The sequence below is a fragment of the Orcinus orca genome, chromosome X (genome assembly GCF_937001465.1).
Source record: "Orcinus orca chromosome X, mOrcOrc1.1, whole genome shotgun sequence".
NCBI classification, from domain to species: Eukaryota; Metazoa; Chordata; class Mammalia; order Artiodactyla; family Delphinidae; genus Orcinus; species Orcinus orca.
This window is the reverse complement of record NC_064580.1, coordinates 97446248-97466122: the sequence shown is the minus strand read 5'-3', so window position 1 is coordinate 97466122 and position 19875 is coordinate 97446248. Positions and strand designations below refer to the sequence as shown.

General features: G+C 37.3%; 2 protein-coding genes across 3 annotated transcripts in view; one reads left to right on the top strand and one right to left on the bottom strand.

Moving 5' to 3' along the window:
• DCX (doublecortin) overlaps window positions 1-19875 on the top strand; it is a 338315-nt gene that overhangs the window by 95683 nt on the left and 222757 nt on the right. The window lies entirely within an intron of this gene.
• On the bottom strand, window positions 14539-16936 carry SERTM2 (serine rich and transmembrane domain containing 2). Its single transcript, XM_033408838.2, has one exon. The coding sequence runs from the start codon at window positions 15706-15708 to the stop codon at window positions 15436-15438; it is 273 nt and encodes a 90-aa protein (XP_033264729.1). The 5' UTR covers window positions 15709-16936; the 3' UTR covers window positions 14539-15435.

Below are 19875 nucleotides of genomic sequence, written 5' to 3'. Positions count from 1 at the left end.
AAGTCTTGGAATCAGATGTTAACCCCTAACTTTGTTCTTTTGCAGAATTCTTTTGGCTATCTTAGGTCTTTTGCATTTTCATATGAATTTTAGAATCCTTTTGTTAATTTCCTTAAAAAAGCCTGCTGGGATTTTGATGGGAATTGTGTTGAATTTATATTTGGAAAGAGTTCACATCTTAACAATATTAAATTTTCTATACCATGAACAAGGAATATCTATTTATTTAGGTCTTCTATAATTTCTTTTAGCAATGTTTTGCAATTATCAGTGTACAGGTCTTTCACATCATTGGTTATATCTAGCCCTAAGCATTTCATATTTTTATGCTATTGCAAATGGTATTGTTTTTAAAAATCAGTTTCCAATAGTTCGTTGCTAGTATATAGAAATACAGTTGATCTATATTAATCTTGTATCCTGCCATTTTGCTAAACTCGCTTATTAGTCCTAGTAGCTTTTTTTTGTTGTTGTTGACTCTATTGGATTTTCTACATAGACAATCATGTTGTCTGAAAATAAAGATAGTTTTACTTCTTCCTCTCCAGTTTGGATGCCTTTTATGTTTGTTTTTTTTTTCTTGCCTGACTGCACTTGTCAGAATGTTGAATAGAAGTGGCAGAACAGATATTCCTGCCTTGTTCCTGATCATAGGAGTGAATCATGCAGTCTTTCACCATTAAATATGGGGTTAGCAGCAGATTTTTAGTAGATAACCTTTACCAATTTAAGGAAGTTACCTTCTATTCCTAGTTTGTTGAATGGTTTTATCATGAAAAGTATTGGGTTTTATCAAATCCTTTTTTTGTGTCTATTGAAATGATCGTGTTTTTTCATCTTTTTAGTTTGTTAATATGATACATTACATTGATTGGTTTTTGAATGCTAATCTAACCTTTCATTCCTGGGATAAAACCCACTTGGTCATGATGTGTTATATTTCTATATATTGCTAGATTCAATTTACTAAATATTTGTTATGAATTTTTGTGTGTATTTCATGAGAGTGTTAGCCTATAGTTTTCTTCTCTTGTAATATCTTTGTGTGGTTTTGGTATTAGAGTAATGATAGCCTTGTAGCATGTGTTGGGAAGTATTCTCTTCTCTTAAATTTTTTGGAAGATTTTATATAAAGTTATTATTATTTATTTTTTAAAGGTGTGGTAGAATTCACCAGTGAAGCCATATGGGCCTGGGAATTTCTTTGTAGGAGGGGTTTAAACTATAATTTCAATTTCATATATATTTCACTCTTCAGGTTATCTGTTTCTCCTTGACTGAGCTTTGGCAATTTGTGTCTTTCAGGGAATTTGTCCATTTCACCTAATTCATCAAATTTATGGGAATAGTTGCTCAAGTTATTCCCTTATTATTCATTTGCTGTCTGTAGAATCTTTCATGATGTCACTTCTCTTGTTCTAGATATTTTTAATTTTCATATCCTCTCTTTTCCTCATTAGTCTGGCTAGTGATTTACCAATTTTATCGATCTTTTTAAAGAACCAGCTTTTTTTGTTTGTTTCACTGATTTTTCTCTGTTATTGTTCTGTTTTTTATGTCATGGATTTCTGCTTTGATCTTTTCCTTTCTTCTGCTTACTTTAGGTTTAATTTGGTTTTTTTGTTGTTGTTGTTGTTTTTTTAGTTTCTCAAGGTAGAAGACTGTGTTATTACTTTGAGATCATTTTTCTTTTTTATATAGCCATCTTATGTTATAAATTTGCCCCTAAATACAGCTTTCGTAGCATCCTACAATTTTTAATATGTTGTGCTTAACTTTTCATTTAGTTAAAATTATTTTCTAATTTTCCTTTTGACTTCTTATTTGATACATTCATTATCTAGAAGTGTTATTTCATTTGCAAATATTGTGGAAATTTCCAAAGATCATTTTGTTATTGATTCCTAATTTAATCCCATTGTGGTCAAAGGACAAACTTTGCATGACTTGAATCCTAAATTTATTGAGACTTGTTTTATGGCCCAGACTATTGTCTATCTTGGTAAATATTCCCTGAGCACTTGAGAAGAAACTACATTCTGATGTTGTTGGGTGATGTGTTCTATAAATGTCAATGAGGTCAAGTGGTGTTTGAGTCTACTATATCTTTGCTAATTTTCTACCCACATTTTATTCATTTTTTAGAGAGGAATATAGCGATGCCTAGGTTATAATCGTGGGTTTGTCTGTTTTTCCTTGCAGTTCTATCAAATTTTGCTTCATGAATTTTGAAGCCCTGTTATTTGGTGCATAAACATTTAGGATTGTTATGTCTTCTTGATTAATTGACCTCACTATCATTATGAAATAAATTACTTTATCCCTGGCAATATTTTGCTCTGAAATCAACTTTGATATTAATATAACCACTCCAGCTTTCTTTTGATTAGTGTTAGCATGCTATATCTTTTTCTATCCTTTTACTTTTAACCTATTTGTGCCTTTATATTTAAAGTATGTTTCCTGCAGGCAGCATGTGGTCTCCTATGGGTCTTAATTTTTTATTCCATATGACAATCTCTGCCTTTTAATTTGGATATTTCAACCATTTACATTTATGTGATTATTGATATGGTTAGGTTTGAGTCTATCATCATGTTATTTGTTTCTATTTGTCCCACCTTTTTTTGGTTCACTTTTTCCTCTTTTTCTGCCTTCTTTTGGATTAATCAGGTATTTTTTATGACCCCATTTTATCTCATTTGTTGGCTTATTAGCTATAACACTTTGTTTTGTTATTTTAGTGATTGCTTTAAGGTGTTTTTTTTTTTGCACATTTAACTTGTTTCAGTATACCTTCAAGTGATACTATACCATTTCACATATAGTATGACAACCTTACAATTATATATTTCCATTTCTCCCCTCCCAACTTTTATGCTATTGTTGTCATATTTTTTAGTTTTGTATATGCTCTAAATCCCACAATGAATTCTTATTATTTTTGTTTAAACAGTTTTTAAAAGAAATTGAAATAAGAGAAAAGTCTTGTATATTTACCCATATAGTTACCAATTCTGGTGCTCTCCTTCTTGCTTTTTGTTTAAATCAATACTTCCATCTGGTATCTGCCTGAAGAATGTCCTTTAGTATTTCCTGTAGTGCAGGTCTGCTAGTGATGATTTCTTTCAGTTTTTGTATGCCTGAAAATGACTTGATTTTGTTTTTGAAATATATATTGCCAGGTATAGATTTCTGGTTTGACAGGGTTTTGTTTTGTTTTGTTTTCCTTTCAGTACTTTAAAGGTGTCAACTCTCTTTTCTATAACATTGTTTCTGACAAGAGATCTGATGTCATTATTTTCATTCAGCTATGTGTAACAGCTCTATTTCCTTTTAAGATTTTTCTCTTTATCATTGGTTTTGAGCAATTTGATTATGATATGCCTTACTGTAATTTTCTTCATACTTCTTCTGTTTGGGGTTCATTGAGCTTTTGGGATCTGTGAATTTATATTTTTCATTAATGTCAGAGTTGGAAAGTTTCTTCCAACTTCTTCAAATGTTTTTTCTGTCCCCCAATCCCCTCAAATATTCCAGTTGCTCACATATGAAGCCACACATAGTTCACTAGTGCTCTTTCATTTTTTAGCATTCTTTTTTCTCTGTATGTTTCATTTTGTATAGTTTCTATTGCTATGCATTTGAGTTCACTTATCTTTTCTTCTGTAGTGACTAGTCTGCCTTTAATCCCACCCAGTGAATTTTTCCTCTCAGGAACTGTAGTTTTCATCTCTAGAAGTTCAATTTGGGTCTTCTTCGTATGTCTGCTTAACTTATTGAACATATGGAATACAAGTTATAATAATTGTTTTAATGTCCTTGTCTGCTAATTCTAATATCTCTGTCAATTTGGGGTCAGTTTTGATTGATTTTTTTCTCTTCATTATAAGTTATGTATCTCTGTTTCTTTACATACCTGGTAATCTTTGATTGGATGCCAGGCATTATGAATTTTACCTTGTCAGGTGCTGGATATACTTATATTCCTATAAATCTTTGTTAGCTTTGTTCTTAGATGCAGTTAAGTTACCTGGAAACAATTTGATCCTTTCAGGTCTTATTTTTCTGGTTTAGGTGAGTCCAAAGAAGAGCTCAGTCTAGGGCTAATTTTTCCCACCACTGAGGCCAGACCTTCTGGGTACCCTACCCAATGTCCTGTGAATTATGACTTTTCCCAATCTGACTGGTAGGAATAGGCACTATTTCTGGCCTTCTGTGTCAGGTACTATTCTTTGTAATCTAATCCTTTCTTGTTCTCTCTCTGGCCTCAAGTAGATTTTTCACACATGTGCACTGATAGTGACTCTGCTGAATACTTGAGGGGAGACCTCTGCAGCTCTCTGGGACTCTGTTTCTGTCTCATTAACTCTAGTTGCATTTGACTCCCCAGACTCTCAGCTCCATAACATCAACAGAGAGGATCCACTGACCTTTGCCTCAATACCTCCACCCTATGCCATGGCCTGGAAAATCACTTATAGCTGGGGCAATCATAGGTGTCACCTCGTTTGTTTCTCATATCTACAAACTAGTGTCCCTCATTGCCTGGTGGCCAGTGCCTTTAAAACCATTGTCTCATGTATTTAGCTTTTAAAATTATCTACATGTATAATTTCATTCATCATTTCATAATGGACATTTTCAAACATACAAAAAGTTGAAAGCATTGTATAGTGTACAATTGTATGTGTACCCACTCCCTAGATTCTACAATTAACAGTTTACAATATTTGTTTTATCATACAACTATGTATTTATTCATCCCTTTATTCACCCATCAAACCATCTTAATTTTTCATGCATTTTAAAATAATTGAAAATATCAATATAATTCACCCTAAATACTTCAGCATGCATATGATTAATGAGAGCTTAATATTTTGAATTTTGACAAATTAATCACCTGTGTAATGCTAACTTCCAAGTTATAAAATATACCTGTCACCACAGAAAGTTTCTTCCTGACTTTTCCAGTCAATCTCCACCCTCATCTTTCCAAAGGAAACTACTGTTTAGATTTTTTCACTACAGATAAGTTTTGCTTTTTCTGGAATAGCACTGTTAAATAGAAATGTAATATGAGGCAAAAATGGAGCCACGTGTAATTTAAAATTTTCCATTAGCCATGTTACAAAAAATAAAAAGGAAGAAGTGATTAATTTAAATAATGTATTTTATTTAATCCAATATGTCCAAAATATTATCATTTTCAACATGTAATCAGTATAAAAATTATGGATGAGATATATTACATTTTTCTCATATTATGTCTTTGAAATCTAGTGTGCAGTTTACACTTATAGTACATCTCAATTTGGACTAATCCTATATCAAGTGCTCAGTGGCAATCTGTAGCTAGTAACTACCATATTGGATAGTGCAGTTCTAGAATTTAATATAAATGTGATCATAAAATAGGTTCCCTTTGTCTAAGGCTTTTTTGCTCAGCATGATGTTTTGAGAATTTTAAAATTAGTTCATGCATCATTTTAATTAAAAAATTAAATGAAAAACATAAAACAAAAGGGAAATAAAATGCTCAGCGAGAGTAATATAGAGGATGAGAGGAAAGAAATTGCATGTAAAGAATTCTGCCATTCAGTCCTTGTATTACGGAATAGGAGACTAGACATGCTGATAAACTTTATCCTTTACATTAAGTAATCATAAAATATCTTAGTATTTTACGGTCAAGCACTAAAAGAATAGAAGTAGAATACCTAATTTCAAAATCAATAGAGGGAATAAAAGTGAATTAAAAAATTAAGCAACTGAGTGAAATGTAGGAAAGGAGAAAAAAGCAAACAAAAACCAAGAGAAATAACAAAATGATAATAAGAAGTCCAAATATGTTGGTAACCCCAATAAATATAAATGGGCTGAACATACGATTTAAAACATACAGATTTTAAATTCAATAAAAGTGCTAAACCCAACTAATATTGTACTTATAAGATACATATCTAAAATATAAGAAAATGGGTACTTTAAGTAAAAGGATGGAAAAATATATATCTGGTAAATACTAACCAAAAGAAAGCTGGTGCAGCTCTATTATCAATAATATCAGACAAAGCATGCATCCAGAAAACTGGATAAAACAATTGTGGTATATTTATACAATGGAATACAACAGTGAAAATTAATGATAAATATCATGAACCTAATAAGCATAATCATCATCATAAGTTGTAGGAGGATAGGTACATTATGATATATTTATATTAAATTTAAAAGCATGCACTGCAAAACAATGTTATATATCATCATGGATACATACATATGTAGTGAAACAAATTAAATCATACATTGTAATGATAATACCAAGCTGAGAATAGTAGTGTCAAATGCTGGCTCCTCATATATCACCAACACAACTTGAGTTTATTTGCTCTCTAATTCAACATCACAGATGGTCCAGTTACATTACAATTGAGGTGGTTGATGTTTCATTACATTCCAGTCATAGTTTCCAGGTTATCTACCTTGTCAAATTCATAGGACTCGGTCACTTCCTATGTCTTGTCAACCAAAATTTTACAAACCACCTCTCAGTTTGTATCAATTTCAATTTATGTCGATTTTTTTTCTATTGAGAGGGCCATCTTTTACTCATCTTTTCCATGGATTAAAGAGTCTCTTTCCCTAGTGCTCTATATATGAAGATGTATATATACACACAGGTACACACACACAGATCATATATTTTATATACATATTTATACACATATACATAAAGAATATTGGAATTAGAAGTTCCCCAGGTCATCTTCCTAGCCAACTTATGGACACTTCTATACCATTACATAGCCAGTATAGCATAATGGTAGCATATGAGTTCTGGAGTCAGTTGGCTGTGGTTTAGAATCCCAGTTCTGTGTCATTTATTAGCTGTGTGACCTGGGGCAAGTTATTTAACCTTTCTATGCCTCAATATTCTTGTAGGTAAAATGAGGATAGTAATCATACCTATTTTGTAGGATTTTGTTAAGTTTAAATAAGAATGCATGTAGAATATTAAGCATAGAGTTTAACACATAAGTCTTCAAAATATGCTAATGATTATTATTATTATCATTATCTCTGATAGATATGACCATCAGCCTCTGCTTGAACTGTTTCAACAATATTCTACCCTACAAGAAAACCTGCTCTATTTGGGAGAATCTCTATTACTAGAAACACAATGAGCCAAAGTTATTTTCCTATAAACCTTGCTCCCTTTAAATTCTAATTGTTGGTCTGAGTTCTGTCCTTTCAAACTACACTGATTGGCTCTACCATGTCAATGTGGAAATTCTTCAAAAGTTAGAAATCAGTGTCTCTTATTCTCCAGAACAGTTTTTATCCACAAGGTAGAACTCTAGAGTGTAAGTAGTGTTAGAATAAGATAGCAGATTTCAGCATCACCTACAAATAGATTGGTGAATAAGTACTGGATATTCTGTTAGCTTGAAATGTTAAATTTTGAAGGGTTTGATTTAGACGTGTAATAGCAGGTCTCCAGGCATCTAATGAGTTACAGTATCTAAGGTTTGGGGTAAAGGAAAGCCTTATATTTCGACTTACCTTTGGATCCAAGTTCCTGTTTTTACCAACTTTACCATTTTTGCTCTGTTTTGCCTTCTGTGTGTATAGTCCCTTTTCTGCAAATGCCACCATGCAAGATACCATCACAGCCCCTTCCCTTACCAAAGCACTGATATGTCCAGACTACCTGGATTGTCTAGAACATTAACTATTGCTGTTCTTCAAAGCTCTTCTGAGGGAAGAATCTTGACTAGTTATCTCTTCTTCTTGGCCTCTAGCCTCCTGCCATGTTGCTAGGTCCTCTGTCTACTTTGTATTCTTTACCTCTCATCTGTCGTTCATACCCAACAACCCTTCAAATATATGTTCATTTCTTATGTTACAGTTTATCCATCTTTTTCTTGCTTCCAGCTCAAATCAGCCATACACTCAGGATTATATTTCCACAATTAAGGTGAACTATTAGAGTATCTTGCCAGATAAAGACAGTTTTCTTCCTAAGAGAAATTCTGCTCCCAGCTAAATCTTACACTAACATTTTATATCTTCATGCTACACAGTCATGATATAAAGAAATATATCTAGGTCCATAATGAAAGATATGTGGCATGTATGCCTCCATTACCCTCTTCACCATAAAAGATGTTGTCAACCAATCACAACATGCTCTACCAAAAATGGCTCAAAATCTTTCTTCTCCATGGTTGTAGCTCCTGCCAAAGAGCTCTTTCTGTTAAGGTCCCAGATTCCACCAGGTAGCCCTGCTTGTGGTCTCATCTCCTGCTGGCAGGCCCCTCCATGATTCTAGGACCAAAGAGGGTCATTGCTTCTGGGTTCTTGTAATATTACCTTTCCCGTTATTTCCCAAACCCTAGGATTGGTGATAGGCTTCTGCTTCTGCTAATGTTGAGCCTGTTTCACTGTCCCCATTTGTCTTCTATCACATGCATTGCCAATTCCTTATATTAAATTCCCTCTATTTGAAATAGCTAGAGTGGTTTTGTTTTTTCTGATTGGACTCTGAATGATACGCCTCCTTTGAAAATTTCTAGTATGTTTTATCTTTTCTGTGGTAGAATCATATTCAGTAAACCTCAAGTTGGATCTTCAAGCCATCCCAACATGCCTCCTTCTGTGCTGTATATTCTCTGTCTTCTCCAGATCCGTTCTCACAAGCCTTCTCCACCCTGCTCTTAGTTCTAGGAAGCTGGCCTTTACAAACTGCATCCCCTGGCTTCCTTGCCCTCTGGCTTCCAGGTGGTCTGCATCAGCAGATGAAGGTAGAGGAGAAAGTGTTTGGAGTATTTAATCCTCCAGCCCCCTATGGCTTTGCTTATTTACCTAAGGTCATAGATTGTTAGTTTCTTTCTCAGGCTACAGGGCATGCCGTATTCCAAAAACGTTTCCCTCCCCTTCCGCCCTCAAGCCTAAGAGTGGTTGTAACTTCCTACAGCTGCTAGTCTCTGGGTGCTTTGCTATCTCTTTTGACCCCTTAATCCTACTCACCCCTTAGTAAATAGTCCCTTCATTAGAGTTTCTTTACTCACCCTTTATGAGAATGCCATCTGTTTCCTGCCAGGAACATGATCAATACAATCACATACCTGTGTTTGACAACCCACCCCTGTTCATTGCAAACTCTCAGGACCCTATTTGTACTATTACTAACCTGTACCAACACTGTCTCCTTGGTTTCTGGCTTCAAATTATTGGCTCTATTTTCCTCTTATGTATGGTACTACTCCTAACCTTTGTACTTCATATTTGTATTTGGTCTCCTCAGGTTGGAGTCTTCCCTCTCCCCAGAGGACTTTATCTCTAACTCACTCTTCTTCTCCTGCTACCAAGTATTTCCAGGCAATTTACCTCAGTTTGAGGACCCTTAAACCTAATCTCCTTTCCCAACCTGCTTGACAAGTGACTAATTCTCCAAAAACAGGGAGAAATATTTGGGCATATTCTGTGTTACATTATTGGCATTCTTTCTTCAATCTACTCTACAACCCCTCCCTGGGCAATCTCATACATTAACACCTCTTAAATTTATGTCTCCAGCCCTAACCTCTCTTGTGAGCTCCAGACCCGTATATTCAACTGCCTATTCAACATCTGCACTTGGATGTCTCAAAGGCACATCAAGCTAAACATGTCCAAAACGAAATTCATCTCCCCCTTGATCTGATTCTCCTCTAGTGTTCTTTGTCTCAGTGAATAGAGCCACTAGACCCTTGTTCAAACCAGAAGCCAGTAAGTCATTCTAGATTCTTCCTTCTTACCCCACTTATCCAAGTCATCAAGTAATGCTAACTTTATCTCCTAAATCTATCTCGAATTATTTACTTCTCTTTATCCCTACCCACTACCACTCGATGGGATGGTGTTAAGTCTAGGGTATTATCATTTTTCTCCTGAACCACTTCCATAGCCTCTTAACTGGTCTCCCTGCATCCACTCCTGCCCCTCTTCAATCCCTCCTCCACACTGCTACCAGAGTTCTCATCTTCTCTATGCTTAAAGTTAAAAATCTATAACATTGCCCACAAGGCCCTGCATGTTGTTGTCCTTGTCAACCTTTCCAGCCTTCTGGAGACTTCTCTTCACTCACTGTGCTTCTTCAAGTGTGCCAAGTTTATTTGACCTCAGAATCTCTGTACATGCTGTTCTTTCTATGGAATGTTTGCTCTATTCTCTCCTTTTACTCCTCCATTAGATTTTAGCTTAGATACCATCTCAGTAGAGTCTTCCTTGACACTCTAGGCCAGTCTAGGCAGCATGCCCTCCACTTTGTATGTACCCAAGCACCCTATACTCCTCCTTTGTAACATAGTATTCTTGTAATTATATGATTGGAGATGTCCATCCCCTAGGCTGTAACTTTCACCAGGGCATAGAGTGTGTTCTGTTTTCACTGGTAGCACACACAGTAGGTGCTGAATAAATGTTGAAAGAATGAATGAATATAGGTACTTATCATCTTGACCAGATTGTAGATTTTATGATTGCAAATTTTAGATCCCCACAGAGCCTAGCTCAGGATGCTGTGTAATCTGTCTCTCTTACTCTCTAACGTGTGTATGTATAATTTAATCAACAAATAGTTGATGTGAAAAATGAATTGAAATTCCTGGAATTCCTCAAGTTATTCTTCAAAACCTCCTCACCTATATCTATTATGTGCATTTCCTTCTCCTACTCTACATATGTCCCACATTTTTGTCTCCTTTTTCTACGAGGACAATAATTCATTCTTTGTGGCTAGAGGAAGCTTCTCTAGCCAGTAATTCTCTCCCTTTTAATGCCATTGCACTTATTAAAGAGCACAAATGAAATAGCTGTGTACAGTTAGAACACTATACAATTTTAAATAAGAGCACTATTTTTACCTAAGAGGAGGTGTTCTCATTTCTAGGAGGGGAAAGATCACAATCATGTATATGAAGAACTGGCATTGACTGTGAACATTAAGTCAAATGATCAAAGGATTAGAATTTGCATTGTGGGTTGATAATTCATGTATATTTCTGCCTCTTCCCTTCTTCCATGTAAATTAAAGCTGCAGGATCTGCCTTTGTGTAAACTTCCCTACAGTCTGTTAAATATGTGTTGCTGCAACTATAAAATGATTTTAATAGATGGCAGAATTCTGCTTATTTGTTCTGAATTTCGGCACAGGGAGTAATTAATAACCTATAGAGCTCAATAGTTTTTTGCAGAACTTGGAGTGTAATGGAATGAATAACTCTGGAGTATCTATTCAGTGCTCAGAAAGCAAAGCACTTTTTGAGATGAGTACTAAACTAGGAGTCCAAAGACTGGCAGTGTACTCTTGACTTGGCCTCTGTGTAACCATGAATGTCTCCCCAATCTCTCTGTGCTAACGTCCTCTTTTGTGAAACAGACTTCATAATACTTCCACTCATTACTCACAGGGTTGCTGTGAGGAACAAATGAAGAAAGTACGAAATGGAAGATACATAAATAAAAATATCCCACATGTTGGGGAATGTTGCAAGATATTGGTACTTCAGATACCTTATCTCACTCTCACCTCAGGTCACTTTCATTGGCAGCTGGTAGTCATTACCCATTTTTCACATCTTACTACTAAAGAAACAAACACACCAATAAGGTGGCAAGTGGGGAGAAAATAAAAGTTGGGAGGTTGGCGACTAAGAAAAAATAATGACACCTCAGAATTATAAATCCCACAAATTTGTAATTGTTACAATTTATATTGGGATGAAGAGACTAATACTCTTTATATTCTTCAGACAATATATAGCTGTTATCAGCAAACCAAACAGAATTTATTTTACAGGGAACAAAAATGGCATGCTAAATATTAATTCAAATATTATATTTCATATACACAATATGAATCTATTTCAAGTATTAATGATTTTAAACAAAAGAAACCCAATTTTCTCTTCCACACAATTTTGTTAAAAAAAAAAGTGCTTCTTTTTTACAAATGCAGGAGAATAAGATGTATTACTAAATATAACTACTTAATTGCATTAAATGGACCCCTTTTACCTACTTAGTAAGCATGGTGGGGTCTGCAGCCATCAGACTCAGGAGTCCAAAGCTTCAGATTTGGCATAGATGGAAATGTTAGGCTGAATGAACCTGTCTTTACTTGATATATCTCAAGATTTCCTGCCTAGTACATAATACAAAAGTCTTTTACAATAAACCTTGTTTTATACAACCCATGATTCTGAAATGCAAAGTACACTTTTGGATATTGAGTTATTTTAAACACATTAGGAAAGTTTACTGTTTAAAGAATTCATGTGGTGAGTCCTTTTATTTGGTTGAATTATATGAAATTGCTGATATTTCAGCATTTTTATTTATGGAAAGGGCAATTTCATGTGTAATAAAAAGTGAAGACTCATTCTTTCACCTTAAAACAAAGTACATCTATATATAAATAACCTATCTGTTTAGATGCATTTAGGCTAACATGCAATATTTTGGAGAGTGGGGGTGAGGGAAGGCATTGCCAAGTCAGCATTTTGGATAGATGGATAAATTCAAATTATGCCCATTGATTGCTCTAGCTGCCTCTTTGAGCGGTAATATATGTTAATTAATACATTGGAGGATATAATAAAATTTAATATAAATGGAAAAATTTTCTTTACAGTTGGTTTGCTATGATGAAAACATTCAGTTTATTTTCCCAAAGATTAAATACCATGTGAGTCACCATAATGACACATCTGCTTACATACATCTCCACTTATGTTATCACTGGAAATCGTCAGGGGTTATGCTGCTATTTTAGTGCAATCTGTGCTGTGTACTTTGGTTAATGCTCGGTGAAGATTTGGATCCCATGGGGTAGTTGTGATGAAAGAGGGTGGTTGTTTTCCAGGTGAGTAACCTAATCATAAATTGGGAATCTTCTTCCAACTCAGAGATTAAGGAGCAGTTTAAACTCCTGAAATCTGTGTTGGAGAGGTCAGGTGGGCAGGGAATAGATTTGCAGTCTGTCTCTTCATCAGATTCAGCAACAAGGCATTGGGTATCTTGCTATTCACTGCTGTTGAAAATGTAATCAGTTCCTTCATTTATCCAGTCACTGACTTCTTAACTGTAAAGTGCATTCAAATACTGTGAGCACAAAAGGCAGAGTGTGGCGTGAGGAGAGATGTGTGTCCTTAAGAAGTTCTGGGGTATATTGGCAGCCTTTGATGAAGTGAGTGTATGGCTGCCAAGAACTAACATTTTAAAAGGTATGTGGAGTCTGGGTGTTGAACAAAGACAACTTAAACCACCAAATGCAATAATATGAATCACTCTGCATTTTGGAAATTATAATACCGAAAGGGGAAGCACATGCCCTATTGAGTCTTAGCCTACCTGCTCATCTCTTCTGAATGGTGCAGAATGCAGCTGCCATCTCTTACAGTGCCTATTGTTAACAGGTGTGCCAGAGTCAGCCTTGCTACTGAGTTAAGCTCTGCATGTGGGGATTTCACACTCTGCAGCCCCTTGGAGAGGGAGTATTGGCAAATGACTGTGTATAAAAGTAGAAAGCACTTGGGAATTTCACCACCATGCTAGATTTAGATCAGAGTAAAGGGGCCAATTTAAATTGGCAACAAACTAGAGAGAGCTGCATGTCTGGTAGAGGTGCCATTAACCTAACATCCATTCCACTTCTTTCTCACTGCCGCTGCAATTCCCGACGGAGCACTTGGTTGAAATTTGATGACCACCTTTTAGGTGCAAGAGAGAACTGATTTTTTTCTAAGCAGGTAGAATTTAACATGGGTGTTTCAGTTCTTTGGTGGCAAGAGTATGACCAGCCTTCTAATTTCTAATTTGTAAACAGTACTCATTTCCTTTGGTTCCCTTTTGGAACGTTAATTATTAAAAAATCAAATTCTTTTTCCACTACTGGCATACTAGGGCTACTTATGAGAATGGAATTTTTCAAAATATATTTCTCTTATAGGTAATAAGCGAAACACTTCATCTTTTGGCAGGGATCAGGAAGGGAGGAACATTTTCTGGGAAAGACAAATGTGACATCTGAGGACACTGATCTCAATAAGGATTTGTTGGAGGGTGTTGTTTAGTCCTTTCCTCCTTTGTCTCTCTTTGTTTTTCTTACACTCAAATCTAAAAGGAGTCTAGTGATGACTAAATAGCCCTCAGATCATTTTTTAGAGAGATAAACCTGCTACCTAGAGGCTTGAGTGTTTTGCCCAAAGGCACAATCATTCAACGACAGAATACCAAGATTATTTCATTTCTGCTTTAAAGTACAGTTGAGTCTTCTTTGCCGAGGCCATCTTTTTTTTTTTTTTTTGCAGTACGCAGGCCTCTCACTGTTGTAGCCTCTCCCGTTGCGGAGCCCAGGCTCCGGACGCGCAGGCTCAGCGGCCATGGCTCACAGGTCCAGCAGCTCCGCGGCATGTGGGATCTTCCCGGACCGGGGCACGAACCCGTGTCCCCTGCATCGGCAGGCGGACTCTCAACCACTGCACCACCAGGTAAGCCCTGCCGAGGCCATCTTTAAACAAAGCTTATATTTGAGTGCAACTCAATCCTGGAGCATGATGGGTAAGGAGAAAAAGGCAAAGAAGCTGCACGTATAATATAAGGTTCATTATCATAAGCACATTTTGACTTAATTTTCCCTTGGTCTGGGGGGAGCTCATTGTTCCAGATTTTTGTAATACATCGGCCATTATCTGAGTTTTTAAAAGTCCAGTAATAGTAATAACACAGATATAAAATGCACATTTTCCCTCTCTAGATGAGTTTGTTGACTAGAAACTTCTTTTTGTAAACTTGCTCTTTAAATTGAAACAGTTTCTTTTAAGAACTCTTCTTGCATTTGGGACAAACCCGATGGCCACAGATGATAAATCACTGCTCCTTTGGGAAAGGGCTTGTGGTCCCTTCCATTAACCTCCAACATGATTTAACTTCATGTAAGCAGAGGTGATTCTTTAGGGTCCAACTGCTAAATTAAAACTTGTTCCTTTCTTGGGATACCCTCTTTGAACAATTAGCCCTTTCAAAGGCAAATTTTCCTTGTTCTTGGAGCCTCCAGGGTCATGTGTTTTTTACAACAGCTGCCTGTGAATTTCTGCAGTCTGAGGTTTGCTCAAGGCCCAGGCTCTCTTTGGTTACCATGGAAACCTCCCTCCCAACCAGCTGCCATTTCCTATATTCCTGGCAAGGAATGAGTCAAACCTCTTAGATATCCCACAAGCAGAGTCAAGATAAAGAATAACACAGAGAAAACATGAACAACTTGTTAAGTGAACAACTTGTTGATTCCCTACATGGGAAGCTACATGCAACAAAGTCAGCTTTCCTGGACATCAACATACAAGGGTTCACTGAGATCCTTTAAAGCTCACTTTCTTCCTGACTTTAAGGAGTGGGGATTCGACTCTGCATCTCTACGTCTGTAAATTGAGGAACACTTTCTGTGCTCTCGGAGGTGATGGGTGAGATGACATGTTTGAGCCGAAGGAGCATTGTGAAGAGCAGGATGAGGAGAATGGCCAGGAGGCTCAGGAATAAGCCCACATACATATACAGGTTGGAATACTTCTCTGAAGTAGTGTCAACCTCTGTGGCCAGGGTGGGGAAATGGGCCCGCCCAGTGAGATTCCCATGGTACTTGAAATGCACCTCCGTCATCACTTAAGACTTGAGTTGGTACCTATTTCTATTTGATTTCTATTGCCCTTGAGGCATTCCACAGTCACTTAGGCTGTCTCTGAATATGCTGGAGGTGTTCTAACGATCTCATACACAAAGCAATCACAACCAGAGCCAAGTCAGCAGTGCACAAGTATCCCCCTCCCAAATAGTTTCTATCAGAACTTCTTAATCATTTTTTAAAAAATATAAATAAAATCTTTTACTTTCCACAGTCCTACTCATATACTGATTAAAATAAATATGGTGAAACTGCTTTATAATACTGGTATGGAGACAAGAATGAGTATTAAATCGGACTTTTCCTGTCTTTTGGTAGAGGGAGAAAGAGCTCTATTTTATCTACAGCTCATCTAAATGTGTGCATTAATTATGTGAATTTAATTGGATTCTTCTGTGGGGAGACTTTCTAAAAGCTTTTGTATATTTCAGGCTCAGCATTTTCTAAAAGCTTTTGTATACTTCAGGCTCAGCATATCTGAGTTTTTACCCTTCTTGTCTTTCTGGATCCCCCATAGGGATGACACTTGTAAGGTTTCTTTCCAGCTGCCACAGCTTGAGGGTTGGAAGTCTAGAGGATGTGACTTTTCTACAGTTCTGTTGACATCCCTCACTGTAGGCTGGAGGGAAAGTGTTGTCAGACCTGGTAATTCTCAGATGGAGGAGGTCTCAAGAGATGCAGACAGCAGTAGATCTAGGCTCAGAAGATTTGACTCTTAAAATTCTTCAACAGATTTTCCTGAAAATCAAAAACAACAATAAAAGGTTCGGGTGTCTAAGAAAAACAGACGGCAATTTGTTTTGAAATAAAAATTAACTGATATGTTGCAAAATGTTTTGCTATGGGAAAATTAGTCTTAAAATGATACCCTGAATTTTTATCATTTTGAATGCTTTTTTTCCTGAGTGGTAAATACCGATTACAAGGTTAAAGAAAAATTCAGATCAGAGAACAGCAGCTAATAACTAGGTTAGGTTAAGACAGTGTTTCCCAGACTAACTGGTCATAAAATTTACCTGAAGTACTTATTAAAATACAGACCCTGGGCCCCCATCTGGACTTTCTGGATCATAATCTCCACAGTAGGGGGCCTGGTCACCACTCTAGAGAGTCATATTTTATCGGTCTGGGGTGGGGTCCAACCACTGGTATTTTTAAAAAGCTCCACAAGTGACTGTAAAGTCAGGACTGAGAACCACTGCCCTAGTTTAAGCAGGAAAGCCTAGCACTGAAATAAAGGCCTAAATCTAAGGATTCATTTCTTCAAACCCCAGGTCGCAGTGCCATGGGTCGCTTTAACAAATCATGGAATTTTCAGGAATGTAGGCTTCCCCCAATTTTGTTTTTGTGTTCTGTCTCTCTCATTTAAGTCTGTGGGGTGAGAATACAGTTTTTTCCCTCAGTATTTGTAGATCAGAAGTAATTTAAAGGGTGTGTTTGTTCTGAGCAAATAACTGCATCATTCATTATTGGTAAAGACAGAACCTTGTCTTTTTTTTTTTTGTGGTACGCGGGCCTCTCACTGTTGTGGCCTCTCCCGTTGCGGAGCACAGGCTCCAGACGCGCAGGCTCAGCGGCCATGGCTCACGGGCCCAGCCGCTCCGCGGCATGTGGGATCTTCCCAGACTGGGGCACGAACCCGTGTCCCCTGCATCGGCAGGCGGACTCTCAACCACTGCGCCACCAGGGAAGCCCCAGAACCTTGTCTTTATTCGCGAAAATATTCAAGTGTGTAAATAGGGTCAACTATTTACTGTTGAAGGCTTCCAAAATGATTTAGCTTGTTTTTCAGAACATGAATTTTGAATATGGGTGACTATAAAAACAACATAAACCACCATCACCTGTCAAACTTCTACGTGCAGTAGTGTCAGAGAGCTGACAATGTAGCCCAGTTCTGTCGCTTGTTAACATGCCCAAGGAGAGTTAATAGAAACAGCTCCAACAATTACATTACTCTTCCTACAATCTTGAATTGTGCGCCCAGCCTGGGAGCATTTCAGCTTAAAGTTTATGTTCACTAACCTGTGGTACTATACTTTCTGTAATCTGCATGAGCCTTAGCCTACCTATCTAATTCCCCTACCACCCATGTGGTTCTCAAGAAACAAGAGCAAACAAAGAGACAGGGTCTCTTTCTACTGTCTTTGGAGCTATGGTCTAGGAAACATTTTTGCAATACTTAAAGGTACATCTATTTTGATTTCTGATTCACTAACAAGTGGAAAAGATAATCACGTAGGTACCCCTTTGTTCCCTAGAAACACCAGCCCCAAAGGCAATGGTTCTCCTGAGTAGCTTGTTACGAATGCCGGTTGCAGGGTCTACTCTTGGGAGCTCCTTCTCCCCAGACCACTCTATTCTTAGCCTTGCTTGTCCTCCCAAATCCAGTTTTTCTCAAGAGTGTGATGCATGAACCCCCTACCTGATTTAAAATGTAGACTCCTAGGCCCTTCCCCAGGCCTACTGAGTTCTAATATCTTGGATCAAGGCCCAGGAATATGCATTCTAAGCACAAGATTTTCATGTGATTCTTTGCATGTAGAGCTTTGAGAGTTAACTATCAGTTTCTCTATCTAGATATCCCAGCTAAAGAACATAGCTAATCTTATTGGTTGTTTGGGGACCCTACTTTAAAAAACTATTACAAGAGTGCCACAGGTTGAATTATGTCCCCCCAAAAGATATGTTGAAGTCCTAACACCCAGTACCTGTGAATGTGTTGTGACCTTATTTGAAAAAAGGGTCTTTGCAGATGTAATCAAGTTAAAATGAGGTCATTAGGTTGGCCCTAATCCAATATGACTGGTGTCCTTATAAGAAGAGAAGACAGGGACGTTCAGGGGGAAGACAGAGACAGAGATTGGAGTGATGGACCTACAAACCAGGGAATGCCAAGGATTGCTAGTAAACACCAGAAGCCAGAAGAACCAAGGAAGGATTTTACCCTACAGATTGCAAAGGGAACACGACCAAGCTGATGCCTTGATTTCAGACTTCTAGCCTCCAGACCTGAGAGAATAAATTTCTGTTTTAAGCCACCCAGTTTGTGGTACTCTGTTTATGGCAGTCCTAGGAACCGAATACAGAGAGAACCGAATACACAGGCCTCACCCTGAGGCCCTAGGGTTTTGGAACCCTTGGGGCAATGTTTCTGAAGGAAGTCCCTGGAATATTTGTATTACAAATGCAGGTTTCTGGGCCTTTCTCCTTGCTTCCTAGATCAGAATCTCTCGGGATAGGACCCTGAAGTCTACATTTGTGACAAGCTACCCATTTAGTTTCTAAGTACACTCTGCAAGGAATGGTTTCCAGTCCCTGTTGCCCTCAGGATCACTTACGAAACCTTTTGAAAATATGTATACCTGGGTTCTTCCTTCAGAGGTTCTGATTCAGTAGGTTTGTGTGGGGCATGAACAGCTGTAGTGCCTAAAGTTCCACAGGTGATTTCGCTATGTGACCTGGGCTGAGAAGCACCACTCTACAAATAGAACAGAGCGTCGCAGAGTCAGGACTCTGACAGTCCCGGGCCACCCACATAGAGGCATTACTTTTTCACCTGGCCTCCAGAAGACAAGTCGAAGGAAAATAAACACTCACTGCTAGTGCAATCCAAGTGTGAAAAGCCTCAGCAGTAGTATAGTATCTTTTTAGTCTCCTGTGGACCTCCAGATACACAGATTTGGGCAAGTCAGGCTTCTTGGTTAGGCACATTGTCATCATCGGTGCATCCAGGGTCCCTTTTATTTGTTTACTCAGTAACACCCATGGACAAACACCTGTAAACAAACACCTACCAACTGTAAGATTGAGAATAACTAATAATTTACATGACATCTACCTATGCTCCTCCCTATCTCATCCCACACCTCCCCAGAAATTATCAGTATTCTGAATTTTGTTAGTCATTACCTTGCTTTTATTTACACACACACACCTGTGCCTAAACACTATGTTGTTTATTTTTGTTTTGAACTTTATAAAAAAATTGTCAAGCTATATGTCATCTTCGATTTGCTCTTTTTACTCTACAGTCCATTACTATATGATTTATTTATAATTAATCTTACAGGATGAAAAAGGAATAAAGATTTGGTAGCCCATATTGCCTTTGAGAGTCCTTAACTGTCTTTGGACTTTACTCC

Bases quoted from the DNA above. Each gene is read 5' to 3' on its own strand.
- SERTM2 (XM_033408838.2), bottom strand. From the start codon at position 15,708: ATGACGGAGGTGCATTTCAAGTACCATGGGAATCTCACTGGGCGGGCC.